We start from the raw sequence: 23926 nt of genomic DNA on the forward strand, positions 1-23926 counted from the left end.
ACGGTTCCTTCCTCAGTCTCCTCTCCTAATCCCTTTTATTTGTTTTAAATGGGAGGTATATTCCAGGGAAGGATTTCTGAGTTTTGCCCCTTCATCTCATTCACTTTCTGAGAATAACTATCCAACTTAATATTTGTGGTAAAATTTAATAATTTCAAGTTTGGTAAAAGGCTCAACCTTTCCTCTGGAAAATTCTAAATTGTTTGGCCAGCTCTCAGTAGTCTTAACTTTTTCTGTTTGTGAATGTAGTTGCCTTTTGACTTGTCAAGGGCTGTTGCCATGGAGATGACTGGGATGCCCTATATTGGAATGGACCTGCACATTCTCTGATGAGGCAAGGCCATCTAAGTTTTCTCATTTGAAGGATGGAATGGAAGCAAAAATGCCCCCTTGAAAGGAATTGTTCTCATGTTTTGTTGAAACCATTCTTAACTTTATATGTGTGTAGATGTATAATTGTATGTGCTTACATTTCTCAAGATCTATTCTGAAATAAAGATTTTTTAAGTTATAAATATCTTCTGATCATAAGAAACACAGATAGTAACTTTTAAACTGATTATATTGCAATAAAGATTAATGTATTTTATTGGGCATATACTTTAATAACTTATTTTAACAACTGACTTATTTTTTGTCTATTCTACATGAAGCTACTGTAATTTACCAGTAACTATCACAGGAAAGTGTCACCTTATAGTTAGCTTTCAAAATCATCACTATTTGCAATCACCATCCTTAAAACAGTTTTCAGTTTGAGAGCTTAAACACCAAATGACTACCTAAACTACGAATCTGTTGGTACAGGAAGAATCAATTCAGTAAAGTTTTGGCTCTCAAAAGAGTTTAGATTAGAATATATTATTTTATATATTTTTAGGATATATATTTAAATCCCATTGAAATTAGGAAGTTTGTTTTTCTTATGTACTGATATTCTTAGAGTACAGATAGTCAACTAACAATGTTTTTAACTATATAATTTATTTTGGACCATACTACTCAACTCTCATACCTATTTAATTTAAATGTATGGCCTGTACATATGTAAAATTAGATTGCTTTGATACCTGAATTGAGAAAAACATCTTTAATCAGATTTATTTTTATCATACTCATAATCTCAAACAAACCCTCAACTTTACTGTAGTTTTTCATTTGCACATTAAAAATACTATTTCAGTTGAAGATAATCATAACAATTATTATTTAAAATAAGTTGGATAATTGAGAGTTGTCTCCTAAATGATAATTAATGTTAGTGCATCTGTTTAGTTTCCTATATAAGTACCTAGACTAGAGCTGTATTTTCCTGGCATTTTCACTTACTAATACCCTAATTCTGTGGCAATTGTAGGTTTGCTAAATATTCTCAATATGGAAATTTCTTTATATCAGAATATGATACTATAATCATTTCTTTCTTCAGTGTTCTAATTATATGTTAGTGGCACATTGGAAATACAGTGGCCATGTTTTGATATTTTCCCTAAACCTCTGTCCATTAGAATAAATTTTACAAATAACAGAAAGCTTATAATGTTCATAAGAACAAAATTCTAAGTGTTTTCAACTAAGCAGTATTTCTATACTCTCATAGAAATATTCATTGTTTCCCATAAAGGAGAAAAAAATGGGTAAGATATGGGGGCAGGGGGAGGGTAGCCAGGGTCATCTAATGTTACATTGTAGGTTTTGCCTCTTATACCATTCTTGGACATAAAATGTGCCTGCAAGCAAAAAAAGTAAAAAAGAAACAGCTGAAGTGATACTATGATTTTAAAAATTCAAAAATAACTTTCATTTATTATGTCTAATTAGTATTAAACTTTAATGTGTATCTTATATCAAATATACAATGTAAAACAGCTAAGAAGTTAACTTTAATAATTAACATTGTTGTTTCTCTACCATGATCCAATCATATATGTAAGTGCTTTACATATATTATCTCAGTTAATCTTCAGAATTCTCTAGGTGGTAGGTTTTAGTATGCCTAGAAACTGAGTAGTTTAAATCAGACAGCTCATAAACCATAAAGTGAGGATTTGAATCTATCTGACTCTAAACTTGGGTCTAAAATCAAGCAAAATGAGAATCAAATAGTAGAAAATATGAGCTAATTTACTCAATTTAAAGAGACCTTCCACATAAAACCCATATAATCTCCCCAAATTCCAAACATAGGAATGATTACCTGTTAACCTGGGCACTTTCCTCAATAAAACATTTTGAAGAAAAAAAAATCCTACTGAAACATTCCTAATTATATCCCCAAATTGGGCTTGGATACATTATGCTGGTTTGGCTGGTTGTTTCTTTTGGGGGGCACTAATGGAGGATTTATTGCCTCCTCTGTCCCACCCCAAAAATAAACAAAACGAGAGGAAGATTAAATCAATTTAATGACAAAAGTATTTTCAAATATGTACCAATATATTTGAAACATACACAACATACACGAGATATGTACCAACAACTTAATAAAAGGAAAGCCTAACTGAAAACCCAGTTTTCCTTAAATATAAGGGACATAAATCAAATAAGCAGAGTGATTTTGTTTTCATTTTACCAACTTAAATTCAGATTTAATTTTTCATTTTAAAGACTTTAAAAATTCAGTTACAATAACATTTGCTAGAGCAATGAAATGTTGTATGCTTTTATAGGTAGTAAATCATTTCATGATTTTTTTTGCCATATATTTATTTTCTAAGTTAGAGTTTAATCAGTTAAGTTTTACACTAATTATTCAGTGAGTAGGGGCCGGCATTTTTAAAACTACCTTCATTTAGTGAACTAAAGAGACTTAAAGATAGAAAGTGATATAGAAAATATGGGGCCTCATTTTATGATTCCTTTTTAAATATGAAAGATGATAGACTGTGAAATACTGGGGAAAAAAACCTTTCCCTTTAAAAAGCTCTAATTTTGCTCTTTTTTATTTATAAAATCTCTGAACCTAAGAGATTGGGACATAGATATTAAATTAAAAAATATTTAAGGACATCATGTACATTCAACAGAAAACTGTTCAATTTTTCACTTTCACCTGAGAGGAAATGAAAGCACTCTAACTGCATTTTTTGCAGTAGATGGACTCCTGAGTTGTTTTGTGTGGACCTTTTTTTAAAAAAACTGAGTTACTTTTTTTAAATGCAGAGAACACACATATTTAAAAAGGCATTTGAATTAATGCTCCTGATAAGTGAAGGACTTTTTAAAAACTGATTTATCCATTTTGTAAGCTTGATTTTTAAAAAGTGAAATTGTCCAGCTCTCTCATGTTTAAACCCTATTACTATGAGAATTCCAATAGCTTTTTTAAGAGTCTGATAATTTTGGACTTTTAAGAACCATGTTATAAAGGACTGAATTGTGAGGCTTAAACGTTTCAAACTCCCAAATAGTCTAGCAGTCAGTCACATATAACTGAATTCTACTTCACTTTGACCTTGGAGACCATAACTTGAACTTTTACCTCCCCAACCTAATTCTAGTTATTTTCTCATTTTAATTAAAATTCAGGCTGGGTTTTTATCATAGTTAGTAAAATATTTGTATAATCTTCTATTTTATCCTTGATTTGGAAATTTACATTACATTATTATGTACTAAAATCATAGAGTTGTATGTACAATTTTCTTTCCCTTCAAATTCATCAAAGTACACAAGTCTGTATATATGAATAATAAATGTACAAAAAGTTATAGTTATATTAGTATGAAGCAAAAAAATTTATTAAAGCAGTTTTTCAGTTTCAATTTTTGGGATAATGCCACAAAACTGAATTTTACCTAATGATAATATTAACATTCATTATTAACTAAAAATGTAAGAGTATTTTAGGATAGGTCTGTGGAGTCTCTTCTTGTACTTCACCACCCATCGCTGTCCCATAACCTCATACAAAATAATAATTTCACTTGAAAAATTAGGAGGAAAATGTGGAGTATGTTTAAATTAGGAAAAGAATGAAAGGACCTTAAGATAGTTCCTGCATACGTCCTGGAATCCTTCATGCTATGCATTTCAATTATTCCTTGAAATTCTTTCAAACATGAAATCTTTACATTTGTGTTCAGTGTAAAGTTACATGTTATGGACTTTCAAAGCATCTCAGAGCATGAAAAGTTTATAGGAAAGGGCAGAATACTACTAGCTAGGTACCACCAAACCTGACAGACATTGACAAAGGCTGAGAAAGCAGTGTTAATGGTTCTAACTTAAAAAAAAAAAAAAAGAAAGAAAGAAAGACATATAAAGCTAGTGAAACCTGAAGTCGTCATTATCATTCAGAAATAAGAATTCAGTTTTTTTTAGTGTTTCCAGTAAAAATAACCATTGGACACATTATAAATATTTAATAAAATCTAAAAAATTACCCTTATCCTTTGTTAAAGATAAGGAGAATAAAGATTGCTACGGAAATCTAGACTTTGGAATTTCTAATTTCTCAGTGCTTAATATATCACCATTAAATTTGATGTTATGGCAGAGATGGTATTTAATATATGGTTGAGCCTTATCAATCACCGTAACATTTTGATGTGTCTTGGAATACGAAAATGATAAACTTCACTCAACAAACATTATTGCATGCTTATTAGGTTTAAGGTACAGTGCTAGAGCCCAGGAATACCCTGCTGAAAAAGATGGCTTTGCTGTCAAGCAATGCAGTCTGTATAGGAGACGAGCATGTCAACAAATGGTTATAATGCAGTGACATAATTGCTATCAGAGGTGTGTACAAAGTGCTTTTAGAAAGATAGAAGAAGCCATCGCCAGTACGCCTGCAGTTGGCTTTTGTGTGGGTATTCAGGAAGCGCTTCCCAGTGGAGGTGAAGTTTTGCGTACCGACTTGTTTTTCCATTAAAAAGAAAAGTGTAATAGTGGAACTTCAAATAATATAAAGAAAGATGAAAGTATTCATTTTCCTAGTCTTTACATTTTGATATGTACTTATTATGAGGGAGAACAAGTTGTCTGTGTAGGATGCTGAATTTTTCAAGATTCATTAGTGTAATTTCTTAGACACACTGCCTTTGACAAATGTGCACAGCCGGGAAAGCCTTTAATATATTGATTATGTTAGTGTTTTGTTGCTAGTAGCATAATGGATAAAGCAAAGGCTCCATTTTTATTCTTCTGTGCTCTACCAAAAAAAAAAAAAAGTATCTTGTAAACCGTGAAAAGCACACAAAAGCAAAAGTAATTAAATAACATAAATGGTGAGGGAGATTGCCTGTGATCTGGGCTAGAATTAGAAAGGGAGGTGTAAGAAAGAGGTTATTTGAGAGGAAATGATATGAAAATGTTTTAAAATAGGAAAAAGAGTTCTGCTTCATAACAATAGGGTATCAACTTAAGCGATTTCACTTTCCTTTGTATTGCTTTCACATTTACAGTGGAGGAGGAAAGTACTATTAATCTCAAATTTTCCTTATTTATGATTAAGTTTCATCATTAATCAGACTAAAGCCACCCTATTTCCTTTTTTAAACTCCCAAGTGCATGAAAAATCTTCTCTTGAGAGTGATTAGTCCTTCCTGTGAATATCGTTTTGCATTTTGCTCTCTGATATCTTGACAATACAGTTTAGCCCATTCCTGCTGGGATTCTCTCCTGGCAACAATTTTTCATTTCCTTGTGTTCATTTTTAGGAAAATCCTCTCAACATTGTTATATGTATTATTTTATAGGAAGGAAGCATGTAAAATACTCTTGAACTCATTTTACTTGTGAGTTTGAATAGCATTCAGATTAGAATGATTTTCCCAGAATTTTATAGGCTTGCCCAATCCAGCTGTATATTTTATATGCTAATGTAAATTCTATTTTTGTTCCCCTTGGGGGTTTAAGTGATTATAATTGTTGCTCTTCAAAAGCCAAACAGATGATGATTGCTGCTTCAGGAGTATACCAAAAGAAACTGGCTTTCATTAAACCTGCTCATCCACTTCACAATTATCTCCATTTTATCTAGCTAAGAAGCAGGAAAAAATGGCAAGTACAGTTCATTGAAGCCAGTTCAGTTATTTAAACATCGCTTTATTGAACTAGCAGGAGGTGTTAAAGCAGGGGGAATGTTTTCATTCTAACAGCGATATGTAGCCAGTGGCCCAGCTCAAGAGTTAGTTGAGCATCAAATGCCAGAGGCCACAGGGAATGAGAGGGGAGATATTTTAAGCCATTCTGAGAGGTGTCCTCTAGTGGATACAGTAAATAGTACTGCAGTGGCAGCTATTCTGAAATAGTCTTTTTGCTTGTTCTTTCTGTAAGTTCAAAATGGAGTTAGTTATTTAGTATCCGTTAAGAAACACTCAGAAATGCACGCTAAATGAAAGGGAAATTTCCTATAAAATGTAAAAAAAAAAAAGGGGGAGTGGATTTATAAAGTCTAAAAGGATGCTCAATCCTGAGACTGACTGACATCAGAAGTCCTTCATGGAATCTTTATGGTCACATGAGCCTTGTGATCTAACCATGGGTCGGAAAGAAGATTTTTATGGAGGTTGGTTTTCCTCAACTGAGAGAATATTTCCCACAGGTGACACAAGGGCTCTGAGTTACCTGTGCCCCAGTCCTAGGGAGAGGGTGGAGGGGTAGCCTTGGAAATGGGTTGCATTGGAAAATATTTCTGACCACATACATCGCTGCTGTCCTCCTAATGGCACAGTGAGGGTCCATGAACTCTCACCCAGAGGAATAGAAAAGTGCTAGAGTCAACAGCTGTTCAAGCTTCCAGCTGTGAGAAAGCAATTCTCTGCCGGTTAAATGAAAAATTCTGAAAGGGCTCTCTCCTCTAAAATTTCAGAGAGCCACGTTTTAGAAACCAATTGTCTAAGGCTAGACTTAGATAAAACATTACATTCATAAACCAAAAAAAAAAAAAAAAAAAAGGAAAGTTTCACTTTTTCTACAGATTTTCATGTTCCAAGATAGTTCAGCAAGTTTTTGTTTTGTTTTGGTTTTTTATAAAGTTATTTATTTTTGGCTGCATTGGGTCTTTGTTGCTGCACGCCGGCTTTCTCTAGTTGCGGCGAGTAGGGGCTACTCTTCATTGTGGTGTGCAGGCTTCTCATTGCGGTGGCTTCTCTTGTTGCGGAGCACGGGCTCTAGGTGCGCAGGCTTCAGTAGTTGTGGCACACAGGCTCAGTAGTTGTGGCGCACGGGCTTAGTTGCTCCGCGGCGTGTGGGATCTTCCCGGACCAGGGAGTGAACCCGTGTCCCCTGCATTGGCAGGCGGATTCTTAACCACTGCGCCACCAGGGAAGTCCCAGTTCAGCAAGTTTGAGGCAATTTCAATTTTTGAAGTTTTAACATAGGGTTATTATCTTACAACTTGATTTTGAAACTTTTGGGGAATCGTATTGAAAAAGGAAAAAAAAAAAAAGAAAGTTTACTTAAGAAAAAGGAAATATGTTCCTGAAAGGCTTTGGATAATTTGCTAGTAAGTTGTGTACATTAAAAAATAATTCTTTTCCTCTCCATTCTTATGCCATAACAATAAACGTTTTCTCCAGTTTTCATATATGTCATCTTATTTTGGCTTCACAATAACCTCATAAAGTAAGAAAAGCAAATACTATAATTTCATTTTACGTATAGAAACGTAGAGATTTACAAATAGTTTTAAAACTAGAATTTGGGTAAACCAACTTCTTGATCAACATCTTAATCAACATTAAGATTTGATCTACCAAGAGCTTGGCAATACATGATGTTGAATTATATCTAGACTATTCTGAGTCATTTCTGAACCCTGAGGTGGGGTGGGAGGTAGAATGTTCCCAGATAATATTTTCCCAACTAGATCTTATGTGAATTTGCATGTTTAGATCCAAGGAGAGAGTATATCAGTGGCCCGCTCTCTAAAAACTCTCTAAATTCAAAATTCTGTTTGGTGGTATGGCAGTATTGGAATATTCTTGGATTCCTGCACAGAGCTGTGCCGGGGTATAAATAACTCTGGTTGCCTACCTTCAAGGAAGGCCTTAAGTCTGAGACCATACCAGCTGCACCTAGAGCTACCCTAGGCAAAAATGGTGACAAAATGTTGAATAATGGGTTGTCTCACCTCCCCATCACCTTCTCTTGATACCTCTAGGACCTGCTATCTCTTATGCCCCTAGGCTCGTGCTGCCCCCTTTACAGACATTGGTAAAACCCAAGGTCTACTAGGACAGTCTCTCTTTCCCTTCCAAGGTGACAGACAGATTATTGTTAATCTAATAAACTAATCTCCACTAATGGGAAGATATTAAGGAGAGTCCAGGTTTCAGTTAATATTTAAAGGTTGCTCCCTGGTAAAATGCCCTCATTTTTGTTAAACAATCATGATGAGTAATTCATGAGGTGGTCATGTCAGGCCAAAATACATCTTTTTCTGGTAGCTGCTTTTCTTAACTGTGTGGCACTCCTGATCTCTATCACCGAGGAGAGGAAACTGCTTACTTATCTCGAAATAGGACAGTTAGAAATGAACTCAACAGGAAAATATAACGCTGAAAAAATTTGATTTGGTAGTATTGGCTTATCTGCCTATGTTATTAAACAGAAGCAAAAGCTACGAGATGTAGTAAACACTGAAATATATCCATGCCAGTGGAATGACTGTAATCTCCCAGGGTTATCTCACGTGTCTATTCCTTTATTATAATAACAGGAACTTTTGGAAAATCATGCTTACTCTGTGACCTCACAGACATCTGAATGTAAATAAAATATTTAAAGAGTCTCCCAGGTAAATCTCTTTCAGCATTATCCAGAATACATATTTGGCAATTACTCCAGTTCATCTGCCCAGTGGAGAAAGCCAAACCAAAATAGTTCAAGCCAGAGTTTACTTTAACTCCATATTAACTGAGCAACTGAAAAATCTGTATCGGTTTTTGCTTTAAATCAGTGGCTCATCAGAATCATCCATAGAGGTTTTTATAAACACGTATGCTTAGACCTTACCTCGGAATTACTGAGTAGAATTACTCCTGGGATCGAGCCCAGGTATCTGTACTTTCAAAGAAAGCCTCCACAGGTGGGCTGAGGTATAGATGCACAGCTATGTGTGAGAACCACTGGGCTTTCATCTCATCTCACCAGTTCTGTCATTCACGGAAGATCCACTCTGTGCCAAGCACTCTCCTAAACACTTGACAAATATTTTTTCACTTAATGCTCACAACATCCCTAAAAGGTAGCTATTATTTTTATACTCATTTTACCAATGAGAAAGCTGAGGCTTGGAGAGATCCGGCAACATGCCTAGAGTCATATACCAAGGACAGGGGAGAGGCAGAACCAGAATCCAGGTCTGCTTGAATACTTTGAACAGCTATAACCCTGAAAAGGCCTTTTTAATATACAGATTGAAAGTGTATGGCTGCATTTTATAGCTGTAATTTCCAACCTAGAAGCTTCCATTTTGCTGCTTTGATTACCCTAAGATTATCCGGAGCGCACAGGGGTTGTTTCATTTTATGGCCTTAAAAGAGAGCCACTATATTCATGTGAAAGGAGACATGGTCTAATAGGTAAAAGATACTTTAAAATTATAGGTAAAATGTTTTGCTTTCTTTGTATAAAGGTCACAGATGGCTTTCTACCTTAGTTCTTAATTCATAAACTCAGGAGCTGCTGTAAACTACCTTTTAATTTTGTGGCTAAAAAATATTCAGAAATGAGACAGTGTTAGAAGAACATGATTTTCCTTCCAGGTCAGTTTCTTATTAAAAAAATTTAAATTGTATAAAATCATTGCTGAGAAATGCAGTTTCCAGTGTGGAATATGCAATTTTAGGATATGTTCTTTCTGATTTGGGGCTTACGCCATTATTTAGAATAGTGATGACTCATGTCTAGGACTGAAATCTGTTTTTCATGGGTTTATACATTTTTCCCCTTGAATTGCACCAAAAATGGTTTTTTAATTGGCTTTAACTCATGCCCAATAAATTGGACGAAAATTGATTGCCGCAGTCATGTTTGGTTTAAAATTATTCAAGACTGCACCGAGTCAAATGAGTCCATGAGTGAGAGCAGCGGCATTTTATGTCCTCTGTTTATAACGAATAACTTTTTTCCAAAATGGCCACAATTCATATATAAAAGTTAATATACATTTACATTTTATAAAGCTTAAAAGATAGTAACAGGGTCACATTAAAACACATCATGTTAAAAAATAAAATTCTCTTATTTTGATATTGTTTCTTAGTAGCTTCTTTTTCACTTCTGTCAATACAAGTTTATTCATAGCATTCCTTTAAAAATAAATAATACCTGCATTTAGCTCTTGTTAGATTCTTGGTCATAATATTAGAATATTTTTAAATGACAAAATTAAATAAATGATGTTTGGACTGTACCATCCTATAGAGTTGAGACAGTGAAGAGTGATTTTAAAGACAAAAATTAAACAATATGAAAATTGAATTAACTCAGGTGACTGTTTAGGGCATTGAAATAGCAATTCACTAAATGGTACCTGTCAGGAAGCCAGTTTTTGCTGTCTCATCATAATTCTTTACTGTATTATGGTTTTCATTATTTATTTGCCATAGAGATATAGGGGCTTTGCTAGTTGGGAATTAAAGTTCATTTTATGAGAATCTCCAGCAATTGCAAGAAAGGGTAGAGTAGGGAAAAATAAATGATTAATTAAATGAAAAGAAGAACATCCCTTGGTCATAATATAGATAGGCAGTGAGTGAAGGAAATAATTGTTGTTCCTGTGTGTAATTAATATTAGGCAATTCGGGACTTCCCTCGTGGCGCAGTGGTTAAGAATCTGCCTGCCAATGCAGGGGACACGGGTTCGAGCCCTGGTCCAGGAAGATCCCACATGCCACGGAACTGGGCCCTTGCTCCACAACTACTGAGCCTGTGCTCTAGAGCCCGTGCGCCACAACTACTGAGCCTGTGTGCCACAACTACTGAGCCCATGTGCCTAGAGCCCGTGCTCCACAACAGAGAAGCCACCGCGATGAGAGGCCCACGCACCACAACAAAGAGTAGCCCTCGCTCGCCACAACTAGAGAAATGCCGTGCGCAGCAACGAAGACCCAACGCAGCCAAAAATAAATAAATTAAATAAATAAATTTATTAAAAAATATATATACATTAGGCAATTCTAATGGGACAAGATAGTTACATCTGATACTGTATTATTCTAAGAAATTGGTAGAGCAATTTCTGAGATTTTTTTCATTTTCCTCTATTATATTTATTTTTCATATGTATTAAATCTCAAGATTTGTCTTTATAAATGAATATTATTTTGTTTAAACTATAAAGCTCCAGGGCTGTTAATCTGTGCTTCTCTAAATCTAAATTGTCTTTTAAGAGGTCACTGGTCCTCACCACTCAGTATCTACGTCCTGCTCCCACCTGTTGGCTACAAGGCCGAAGCTTGAGCTCTGGAGCTGTAAAGATTTTTTCCTCCTCAAAACACTAATTCTGATTTGTAAAAAAGAATGCATGCTCAGAATTTTTACAAGTTCAATAATGCAGAAAATGTTAAGAAAAAACTGAAAGTCCAACTCTTATTACTTCAAAATAGGCACTGTTTAATGTTCTAGTGTCCCATCCTTTATATGATGTTTAATACTTTCGACAATTCCCTAAAAAAGCTAAATAATTAAAATTTCTTCAAACCCCCCGAAATTGCTGGTGGTTAGGACATCTTATGTAATATTTCTCAAAATTTTATTGTATTTGACCTGAACCATTTTAAAGGAGCAAATCATCCAATTATCACTTTATCTCTTTTTCATTTGTCAGCAATAGGTAGCATGGCAAGATAGTATAATTATTTTCGTTATAAAAAGTAGAGTTTTGTTTGTTTATGTTAACTGTAATACTATTTTCCTGACACTTTTGTTCTCTTGCAAGTATTAATTTCTGCTATATTCTTTTGGAATTACTGAATTTTACATCTGGAAAGTACCTTACAGGTCATCTAATAAATAGTGGGTTAGGACTTGGGCCATAAAAATGGATACTTAAGGTCAAATCCCAGCTCTGTCAACTTCTGGTTGTGTGATCTTGGGCAAATTACTTAACTTCCTCAGTTTCCTCATCTTTAAAATGATAGGATTATTGTGAGGATTAAATGATTTAATGCATGTAAAGCATTAGAATGCTGCCCAGTGCATATTATATACTCAGTGCTTGTTACCCATTATTATTATTAATCCAGTCTTCTCCTGGGAATCATGAGGTTTAGTCAGAGGGACTTGCTGAAGGGAATCAGCTACTTAGTGGGAGAAATCATACTAGGACTCAAGTCTCCTCTCTTCAAGCCTAGGAATCTTAGCGTGATGCATCCTCTCTTAGTGTTGTTTATACAGATCCCTCTTAGGCACAAAGGTGTTTTAGTGGCATCCACAGCTAAGCAGGGTGCAGCATGATAGGCTCTGGTTCCTGGTTTCTTTCCCTCATAGCTTTCTTGGGCATTTTGGCTCAAAAGTATTATCTGTTCAGAACCCCATCACTGTCCTAATACCTGCTGTAAATATTTTGGCCATCAAAACATTTTCATTATTATCAGTGTGAAAAACCTTGTAAAGAGGGTCACATTTTCGTGTATCCTTTTGATATGACTAATATGGAGACACGCCTCTATTTCAGTATTATTTTACATCTAGGAAATGTTAGTATTCTACAAAACAGTGCTCTATGAGCTAAAAAATGAGCCCTGACATTAAAGAAAGACTCTTCTCTTTATTGTCTGCACCAGAAATCTAGAAATATCAGCAAGAGAAAAAAAGAAATTTCACAGTAAATTATGTCAAAATAATTCAAGGAAATGTTTATTTGTTACTCAGACAGCTTAAGCAGTCTGTAACACCATTCATTTATGTTACATCTTCCAACTCATGTTTACAAAAACTGACATTTCAAACAACGTATTCTCTAATTTCTTATACTGAAATGACAGTGACCAAAGACACCAAACATATTTCTATTACAACAGTATTCTCAGCCTTAAAATGCATATACATATGCTCAATCAGAGAAATAGATTTTCCATTTAGTCACGTCAACATGAAGGGTTAAAAGGGGTTGGTGCGAAATGGCAATAAACAGTAGCTCTGGCTCTTCTGTGTGTATGCTTCTGTTTCTTCCTGGTGCTAATTACACTTCCTCATAAAAGTCTGGCATTCACATGATTGGGCTTGACTTTGAGTGGGTCAGTCCTATCAAATTATAGGATATATTTAGGCTATAGATAGATGCCTATTGAGGTTTAAAGAACAGTAAGTTTGTTTTTCCATTGTAACCTATGAACTTAGACATCCAAATATTTAAAGTTTATTCTTTTATCAGGCTGCAAAGTTTTGTTTCCTTCTGTTCTACTTATTCACTGAAAGTCCACATCTGTAGCTGAATCTATACCAATCCATGGCAAAGTAAGCCCAGGAAGGAACTGAAAAACTATAAACCATACACAAGCTTTACTATTCTTCTGACATTCTTTGTTTTACAATGTCAAGTGGACATTATGTTTCCATTTTGTTTCACTCAAAACAAACTATTATATAAAGCATAGTCTCTTGTGCCCTTTACACAGTCTACCTCTATGTTCCTTTGGATATTTATTTTGTTAGATTTTTCAAGCACAGAAACCTAAGAAATAGAAAACTAGAGCAGAAATTACTGTTAGCCTATGTAAATGGAATAAATATAATAGCCTATAAAAATATATGTGGAGAGAGGGAATGAACCTGGGGAGAGGCGAGTGATGAGGAGATTGAAACTGATTTCTTTCAAGGCCATAAATGACTAGTAACTTTAAAAATCTTGCCATAGAGTTGACATAGAATGGTAAATAAGAATGGATAATGTACGCATATATAGTATATATATATATTTGAATAATAAAAGTTTCTCGGCATAAAATCAAAATATTTTAATTTGATTAGACTGTGATAGTATATATTTGACTCAACTTGATTTCAGTGAGTAATTAACTGAATTATAACCTATACTTAATGCCAAACACTAACATTGTGAGCCTAAATAAAGGAACAATGGTTGTAATTAATGCCAAAGAGAGTAACATTGCAGAAAGACTGACATTCAGGAAACCTATTCTGTATTCCTATTAATCTTAGAACTGTTACCTAAATTCCCAATGCCTCTGCTATGCTCCTGAAAATGAGAAATAATTTATGTCTTTCCTTACCTCCTGAGTTACAATGATAAATATGGAAAAGTGCATTGAGCTTTTTGCGATAAAAGGTACTATAAAAATCTGAGGTGTTTTTATTATTATATCAATCAAATAGGATCTCAGACTAAGTTCCTTTTTGAAGACCCACAACTTTTTATGGGTGAATCATGAAATGGTATTGGGAAATATATTGAAGCTACATAACAGGGCAGACAGATTTTATGCCTTCTGGGGCCTTTTAAACTTGGTTACAATTAGAAATGTGAGAAGATATTTATCATAAGATATATCAGTTAGGAAATTAATGAGAGCAAATGAAAATGTTTAAGAGACATTTTATATAAACAAAGGAATTCTAATTCTGGCTTCATCAAATAAATGTGCTAAGTCACCATTTTGTTCCATAATCCTAGTTACCGTGCATTGACTACTTCCTCTATGCCAGGAAGTTTGAGTATTTTACACTCATGACTTCGTTTAACCTCACAGGGATCCTAAATTAAGCATTATTATCACCATTTTGTAGATCAGGAGATCAAGGCTTAGAAGATAAAATAACTTGTCCAGGACCCCACAGTAAGTGGAGTCAGGTTCAAATCCAGATGTGCTGAAGCGAAAACCCAAGCTCTTAAAATTTTCAAAATTGTAGTTCCTAATAAAGCAACATATCAATTTCCATTAAAAGGATTAATTTTTGGACAAACCATACTATTAAAAAACTTATAAAGAGATATTGTATAAATATAGGCACTCAAAAGATTATTGAATCAAACTGAAATGGGTCTTTTGTCAAAGATCAGGAATAAATAGTTAGAAATAGGAAATGATTATGTATTACTCATTTGACTCTCACCTGAAGATAAATGTTATATCTGGAAAGACACAATTAGTCATCTGATTGGTTTTTTTTTTTTTTTGGTAATAAAATCATAATCAGTTTAAAATAAAAACATTTATAACTTTTAGGTATTTCCAAAGCATCCAGTATTTTGCCTTTATACATCATAGAGAGACTGTTTACCTTAAAAATCTATGATCCCATTTCCCACAGAGAAGAATTAATAATGGGGAATCACTTGAAAAATAAATTCTGCACTTAAAAATTTTAAATTATTTTTCATCTTTCATAATGAATTGCTATGCCTTTAGAAATTGTATCATTTATTTGTGACAAAAATTAGACAGGAGTGGTTTTTGTAATAATTTCATGCTAAAACATTTTTCTGTTCAATAATGAAATTTTTTCTTTTTAAAATTATCTTTTAATTTTGAAGTGTTATAATGATTTATATTTGTAAAATATCTTTTTCTCACATTTCAAACTTAGAATAAATCTTTTAAGCCTTATGCAAATTCTCATCTTTAAAAAGTCCTGCTTGTAATGACAAAGAATAGGTTAAGCAGTCCCTTGTATGCATATTTTCAATTTACTTAAGAAAAGTAAAAATAAAAACCATAGCTTGAGACATTAAAGTTGGAAATTCAAATTTGTTTGAGTAAATACTCAACAATACTGTGCTTTGTAACAAGCAGAAAAATGTCTCATTATCAGAAGATAATATAACATTGCCTAAAAGGTTGGGATTCATTAAAAGAATAGTTCTTAAAATGCCTATATAGCAGCCATTATTTAAACCAATACGATAACATTATGGAAAATGGTGTTATGGAGGGGAAAAGCTACCTAACATAAACTTAGATTTCTCTCTCATTGAAGAACCCATACAGCACTCATTCATTTGTGTGCTTGAATATTTTTAATACCTCTCAGTGTTACAAGGCATGAAGGATTTTTGCAAAAAATGTTCAACAGAAACATGTTTGAGATTCCATGACATATTTATTTGATTACTTCCCTATGAGTAATCAAATGTCAGTTTCAAAGTTTAAAAGAATTGTTTTTTAATGTATCTAAATAGTTTAATAACTATTGAAACGTACACTAGCATCTTAAATTTTTTCTCATCATTTTTTCCCAACAAATTTATTTTTAATTCTTCCTCACCCCACTGTGATTTAAGCAACCTTTATATTGCCAGTTAAATGCACTCTGACATTGATCAAAATTTTGGGGGTAAACAAAGTAAAAACTGATCGATTTTCTAAAACTGTGTTAACCATGTGTTATCAGCTGAAGGTACCCTTTTAGAAATGTTGCTAAAACTTAAAATATAAATGCTGCCTGGAAAATGCACTGCATCCTCTCATACTTACACACTCTCATAAAAGCACACCAGTGAATTTACAATCTATTCAACCACATAGAGAACAAGATACAGTGCAGAGTCATCAGTGAATCAAGACAACAAGGTCACTGGCTATATTCTGGTCATTTTACATCTTAAACTTTTTGTGAAACATTTATTCAAATAATGCATAGAACTTCATGCCCCATATCCATAAAAGCAGACAGAAGAGTGTAGATATAAAGTGTGCTGAAAGAATCAAGTGATGTCAAAATACACATGTGGAATTTCTTGAGTTTCCTGAAATACCCCATAGTAATTATCTGGGTAGAGGCAGAGGGGATGAAATATAACTCTTATTCTTGTAAGTAGCTAAAGCAGATTCGTTTCTGTGATTGACAACTTCTTTGGCTATTCTAAAAACCATCCTGGAATCTCTCCTGTGGCCCCATCACTTCAACAAAAAGGTCAGGTTTACCTCAGTTTATGGTAACTCCTCTGCATCTGATTGATCTACTTTTCTTACAACAAAAGGAAAACTTTAGAGCCCATTTGGAATCTGTTTCTAATACTGTAGTCAGAGAGCTTCCTCTGCCCTATGCTCTGATACAGACACAATTCTATTTTTCATCAGATTGGTTTAAACTGTCCCTTAATCTCTATTACACCAAACTTCACACAACTTTATTCTTTTCAAATTGTTTCTACATCGTAGTTATGACTAGGAATCATGACCAAGACGCTGTGGCCCTTTGCAACTTTTCCTCACAGCTTCTTCTCCCCAAATAATTTTTAAAACCGGTGGACTTTTTCTCTCACCGCTCCCCTCCCCCCATTAAAACTATATCCCATTCCAGGCGCCCCCTCTTTGCCTGCCGAAAGCATTTTAATGACAGTTTACTTTAGCGGTCTGTCAGCCGACTGCTGCCTCTGCCACCTGAATTTCAATTTCTTAATTTACAGCCCAGATAAAACAGAATGGAGCAGGATCTGGGCTGCTCTCTACATTGGGTTGGCCTTATCAAGCGTGAAGTTTGGCGCATTGCAAACGTATTCAAGTGATTATCTGTTGAAGACCTCTCGAGCCATCTCCATCTCTGCAGCGGGCTGATAAGACAGCTGTTTCTCTAGCCGCTGTCTCCCCGGGCCTCAGTCTTCTTCTGTTACAAACTCTGCCTTTGTCCCCGGGCCCTGGTACGGTCACTTGCTCTATGGGGCAAGGGTTTGATCTGAACACACGTGGGGGAAAAGTGTGAGTGTGTGAGAGAGCAGAGAGGAAATAGGAGGGGGAGAGCAAGGAGAGCGAGATAGGGGGGAGGAGGGAAAGAGGGTTAGAGATCCGAGGAAGCTGGGGGCAGGGCTGCGTGCCGAGCGCAGTTGATAGCTCTGATTGACTGGTTGCTCAGCCCGGCTTTATTATTTCAAATTAGACGTGCATCGCACACAAGTGGAAACATAAATCTTCAATATAAGGAAGAGCCTCCGAGCATCGGAAGCAGAAAAACCGTTTCTTCCCAGGTCCCGGTAAAGGGGCAGGCGAAAAGACTGATTGCCACCAGCTGAGACAGATGGTTTCCTTTAACTTTGGAATCTGCTATTTTTAATTACTTGTATTAATTTTGCATGAGATGTATCGGCTCCAGGAGGAAGCTTAGAGAAGGCTGTTAGCATCCCTGGAAGAAACGGACATAAAGCTCCGACTTGCCCTGTCTCACCTCCAAGTTTTTCTTACCTCACCCTCCCTCGTCGCCTAGATCACCCTTTGCACGCTCAGGAAAGACGTGAGTTTACCTTGCTAAAAGTTCGTCCTGAGTAAAAGAGAGGAGGGGAAGAAAGCTGAGGGCATTTGCAGGAGCTTTTACATAAATGATCGTTGATCCGAAGCTGCAAATAAAATTTCCGAGACACTCTGGGGCACGTGCAACAGATTTCAGTCTGAATATCCGCAGGCAAATCATCTAAAGGAGAATGCACCTCATACACATTTTGCTGAGTGGGGGGGGGGGGGGGGAAGGCGGTCGTGGTAGGGGGCGGGGGGGAAGAACAATATAGGCTGGTCTTAATTTACCGCGACACTACATTACGTTTAATTTTTAAAAAAACCTATACAATTCACGTGTCTTTAAGTGTAAACAGTAACCTCGGAATTTAGGGTAAATTGTCGCTGAGTCTGCTCCTTTTACAGCCTTTTCCCTTGAACAGGAGTTTAAAGACATGATGTAAAGAGAAAGTAAAGGATGTTTGTGACCCTGCTCACTGCCGTCTCTGGCACTGTTCCTAATGGAAAGTGTTTGCAATATAAAGGGTTCTTTGCGAAATAGTCTCGGAGGTCACTCACCTTCGGATAAAAGGCTTTGCCCCTTTGCCAGGAGGTGGAGGGAGCCGGGGGAAGAACGGGGGGAGGGGAGAGAGGGTTGAGCGTGTAGGCGTTTTTGTTGCGATTCCCTCTGGGAATTTCGAGGATTAAAAAATCTGGAGTAGGTTTAGCCGACTCTCCGATGACTACCTGGATTTGCATTTATTTTGTATGACCTCTTTGATGACTGACAGGCTCACTAGGGGAAGAAGTGTCTGGAAAGAGGAGGACAGTGGAGCGTGCGCAGCGAGTTCGGGGCGCTAACCTTCCTGGCGGTTTGTCACTATGGCCGAGTCCTAGCAAAAGCCAGCCTAATTCAAAATAAACGTATTTCTATGGAGTAGGACAGCCCTATAGTCTGTAGAAATGAAATGTTCCCAAGAACTGTAGTTTCTGTGTCTCACTGGGAGGGGCAGAAAACTCCCTCAAGCTTTGCAAACCTTTATTCAGGCTCGGCTTGTCTCTGTCCATGGTGCTAACTCCTGCCTCATTCTTTAGCCCGGTTGCATGTTCTAAACTCACGTTGGTATCAATGTTCTCGACATTTTTTTTTTTTTTCTGTTTCCTAAACTGTGGAAGTAAAGTTGACGTACTTCTTTAAGAAGAACAAATAAAATAGTAATCATCAAGCTATATAATACCTCTATTTCTCACTCAGGCAGTAAACTGTCACACTTCTAACATTATGAACTACAGACACCCCCCTCCATCATCCCAAACAGCCCAACAAATTAACACAGAATAATATTTTTATACATCTGAGAGGGTATAATGTTTGGAACTATCATCCTAAGCCAAACATTGTAAACTCATTTAAATAGCTTAACTGCTTTCTTTACTTTAAAAAAGTTACAATTGTACTTTACAGCCACCTTTATCATAAAACCCTCAAAGTATCCTCTCTTCCTCCCCAGAACTAGTGTAGGGGGGTTATTTATCATAAAAGACATTGCCCGCAATAGCTTACGAGTATTCCTATGAATGACTGTTCCTTTATAAAGATATTTTAGTAAAATAATCAATTGAATTCATTACTTTTTCTGCTTTGAGAACTATTCTTTTTGCAGCTTTCTCCACGTCAAACTTTTTCTCCAAGCTCTCAGTGACTCCCTATATCTCTCCCTTCTCTGTAGTGGTTTAATATCAAGTACTTTGAAGATATATCAGAGCTAACAAGACAATCATAATTCAAATGTTTTTCTAATACAAGATCAGATGCTGTGGATAATTCTTTACCTAGCTATGAACAAAGAGGGATTGATTACAATTGCTTAATGTGGAGTCTGATGTTTACACATAGTCTTTATTAATTGCAAGATAGAGTATGTTAATATTTCAGGCTGTAACAGCATGAATTTCAAAGTGAAATATATATCCAGGTATCATTTGTGTTAAAGTGATTGTATTCAGTTTTTATTTTTAAAAGTTGGAAAAGTACATGTTACTTATACTGTATTTATCCATTTAAAAGTTTTTAAATTTAAAAACATCTGTTTGATTGAGGAAGTAAACTAGTATTTTAAGATATTTTCAATTTCTTAAATAATTTAACTCCACTTTATCTACATAGAAAAAACAACTTGTTGAAAATGAAAACATTCTGAAAAATATTTGCTCCTCTGAAAAAACTGAAAAAAGCGTACATACTGAAGCCATAGAATTTAGCATTTTGCATTTGAATGGACAAGTTTGCTATTTTTCAGGTACTTTCTTTAACTACATAACACACATGCTGGATTTTCATCACTCCACACCACACCCAGCTTTCCATACCCACCCTCCCCCAATCCTTGCAAAAATATACTACTGTAATCCACAAAATCTTTCTTGTGGATACAAACATCAAAAAATAAAACAAAGTATTAGTTTCCACATAATTAGATGAAACTTATGTAATTGTAAGTTAATGGTAAAGATTTTCTTCAAATTGCTGAGAATATTACATGAACAAATGCAACTAATTCAATATTAAAATCATATTAACAAGGATAAAAGACAATTCACTTTATTGGTAATTCCGACTAAACAATGTTACACTTTTACCCAAACTGTATTTATTACCTTACTCTTTGGACTGATCTAGGGGTGAAGGGAGGGGTTGAAGGAGAATGACAGCGAACCCAATCTTCCAACTGTTTATTCATACAGTGATTACTTTATTGTAGATGAGGTGGAGGTTTTCTGTTTTTTCCCTTTATTTGTTGTTCCCTCAGCCCCTTGACTCCCTTTCTTCAAACAGCTTTTCTTTCTTCTGCCCCTGAGTTCCACCCAGTTCTAGAGAATAGTTTTATGTTGAAATTAGCAACCCAGGCCTGTTGTTATATAAAACGTAGGGGTGGGGATTAAGGCATGATAATTATAAATGGCAATTATATAGATTCAGGCCTCCTTTCCCAAGTCCCAGTTATTGTTATCCAAAGTATAGAACTTGGACATATTGTACGGGCTATATGGGAGATAAACAGGTCTTCTGTTCTTTGCCATTAAGCATTTATCAACACTCAAGGACACTTTCAAGGAACTATGATTTACTTCAACCCTGACTTTCTAGTCATTTTGCTTTGTGACTATCTGTCCATTTTCCCTCCATTCTCATTCCACCCCCCTGCAATCTCTCTTACCTGTGCCTCCTCTTTCCGGCATTCTCAAAGATAGAGGCTAGTAATAAATAAACAAGTAAAGGAATTTCTTTTGGAAAGGAATGAGCTTCCAGAAAGATGTTACACTGTGTAAGAATTGTAAGTACTGTGTAGGAAGCTGGTGTTACCTTTCAAGATTAAAAGAAGAAATCCAAGCTGGAAAAGAACCTAGGTCAAGTGAATATTGTCTCTACTTATACATCAAGTCGATCCTGAGGACTACAGTTTCACTTGGAGGAAGAAATAAATACCATGAATAAAGCTATATTTCAGCCTCCTGAATGTTATTAAAATATGGGGTTTAATAAAGTAGTCTTCATCTATAAAACAGAAGGGTTGACAGCACTTGGTCTTCTGATTAAACTTTCTAAATCCTCAGAGTAAGAGCCCAGATAAAGGCTTGACTATCTTTACTGTCAGCAATACATGTGTGGTCCAAGAACTGTACTGCCACCAAATGCAGAGGAGTGGCTTGTTCTAATTTTATATACAGCTGCTCTTTTTGAGTGTCATCATACACCCCAAAGTGAAGGACCTTAGCTCAACTCAGTACCTCTTTCCCTGGACAGGACGTTTATCCTGCACTTTTCTACTCTGACATGAAGTGAAAGGTAATTCAAACCGTGCAGCTTTATTTGAAAGCATTTCTGACTTCATTCTTATCCTAAAAGATGCTTTAAAAAACCCAAACAAACAAGAGAGCAGCAATATGCATATATTAAAACAGAGAAAGACATTAAATTACCTAATATCTAATATAGAATACTGGAACACAAATCGAAAAAGGCATGCGTGCAAGTAATGGATGTACATTCATCTCTTTCACTCAGTTCAAAGAGAGGGAGCTCTCAGTGACTCATACATAGGGGACAGAGTTTAATGTTATAAAGAAAAGTGCCATAGATGCGGCAGTGATGGCAAAGGAAATGAGTCTTTCCGAAGCAGAAAGATTTAAGAGGAAAGGAGATCGTGCCATATCGCAAACTCTGATAGTACAGTTCCAACCCTCCCACGTTGCTCTCTCCCCATCTCTTTTTGCTTCTTGCATTTCCCTTCGCCACCAGTGTTAAGCGTGTACCTCCCCGCACAACTTACCTTGAAACGGGACTCCATTGAGCTCTCGAGAGTGACACAAGCACCTAACCAATCATATCGCGCGGCCTCTCCTGGGCGGCCTCAATAGAAGCGTCTGGACCAATCAGGATCCTGGGGAGATGAGCAAGTTACGTTGTGGCGCGACTCAGCGTATACTTCCGCGCGTGCTGCCCGGGATAGGAGCCTGGCAGAGCAGCTGCACACACGGCAGTGCGGAGGCAGAGAAGGGGTTGGTGATACGGTGCTATAAATCTGTGGTCCAGTCCACCTCCCTTTTAAGACGTCCTCCCCCCTTATTTCTGTTCTCAGTTAGAGATGCAGCAGCTTACTCCTGTAGCGACCTACTAAAAAGCAACAAGGAGAAAGACATCGTCTTTTTGAAAAAACGTTCTTTCGTCTTTTTCTTTGTTCCTTCGTTTGTTTTTCTTGCCCCTTTTTGTTTAGTTGAACGGCAATAGGAGGGTAGTCTCCGTCTTTTTAAACTATCTTTTTTAAGTTTCCCCTCCCCTTTCATATATTTTTTTTCGCCATTTCTCTTAGCGTTGGACTTTGGGGTCGAAAGCATTTCTTTTTATTTGCTTCTTTTAAGCCGAGCACAGTTTTAGGTTTCGTGCTGTCTTAAGAGAACTATCCAGCAGCTTCTTGCTCATCCTTATTGGGAGAACTGCACCGTTACTTTAAAAACACATATACACAAAAACCTTAAGGGAGAAAGGTAAGTTTCGGTTTGGTTTCTTTAATCATTAGTTGCAGCGATGCGCTGGCAAACCCAGAAAACCTGTAAGTGAGCGGAATACAGAATACGAAGTTAATTGCACATGTTTGTATTATTTCAAAGATACTGCTCTGCTTTTTAATTCTAGAGAGCTAGACTAAAAGACCGTGGACGCATGCTTGACGTACTGAATATTCACAAATGTCAATGGCAGAAACTTAAGTGGTAAATGTGGCCAGGGAAGAACAGGGGTACAATGGGAGTCTAGATATTGAGTGAGCTTCGGGATTGAGGTTGGAAGTTCATTTCGTGGGAAGAGAGGGATAACTTGGGTTTGGGGGGGGGCGGGGGGATGCATGCCTCTACTTTCGCGAAGCAACCGAAGGACCGGAGAGGCTTTAGGACCATTAAGGGGAATCAGAAGCCTGGACTTGGAGATTAGACCAGCGAAAACCCCAGACTTAATTGCATTAACCAGATAACATGTGCTGGGGAGATGGGATTGCCAGATGGAATTTAGATGCTGCACCAGGCAGCTAGTTGTAGTTGACTGAAAAAAGTACATGCCGCCTGAGGGCTGGGGCTGGGCTGGGGCTGGGGTGGGTAGAAGCTGTCAAAACTCATCGTTGCGAGGTGTGCGGGCTCTAATTCACGGCCGCCAATTATCATGGTTGTGTTTCAAAAGAAGATAGCCAATTTAGGGCCGAATTCTTAAGCCTGTACCGGATATGAGATTCCCTTTGTTCAGAAAAGCGTAA

General features: G+C 36.1%; 1 protein-coding gene and 1 long non-coding RNA gene across 9 annotated transcripts in view; both read left to right on the forward strand.

The window, feature by feature from the left end:
* LOC309632784 overlaps window positions 1-23926 on the forward strand; it is an 807477-nt gene that overhangs the window by 188850 nt on the left and 594701 nt on the right. The gene's annotated exons all lie outside the window — the stretch shown is intronic.
* Window positions 1-23926, forward strand: part of ELAVL2 (ELAV like RNA binding protein 2) — a 158445-nt gene that overhangs the window by 1378 nt on the left and 133141 nt on the right. For 4 of the 8 annotated variants that reach the window (XM_082400568.1, XM_082400577.1, XM_082400578.1 and 1 more), the window contains exon 1: window positions 18433-22682. The exons of 1 other annotated variant lie outside the window; for it this stretch is intronic. In XM_082400568.1, the coding sequence (XP_082256694.1) occupies window positions 22573-22682 (110 nt within the window). In that variant the 5' untranslated portion in view covers window positions 18433-22572. Of the gene's footprint in view, window positions 1-18432; window positions 23169-23926 lie in introns of those variants that run through there. 3 more of the 8 variants (XM_082400580.1, XM_082400584.1, XM_082400574.1) reach the window with 1 other exon arrangement.

This window comes from Balaenoptera borealis (genome assembly GCF_965194805.1).
Source record: "Balaenoptera borealis genome assembly, chromosome: 8".
NCBI lineage: Eukaryota > Metazoa > Chordata > Mammalia > Artiodactyla > Balaenopteridae > Balaenoptera > Balaenoptera borealis.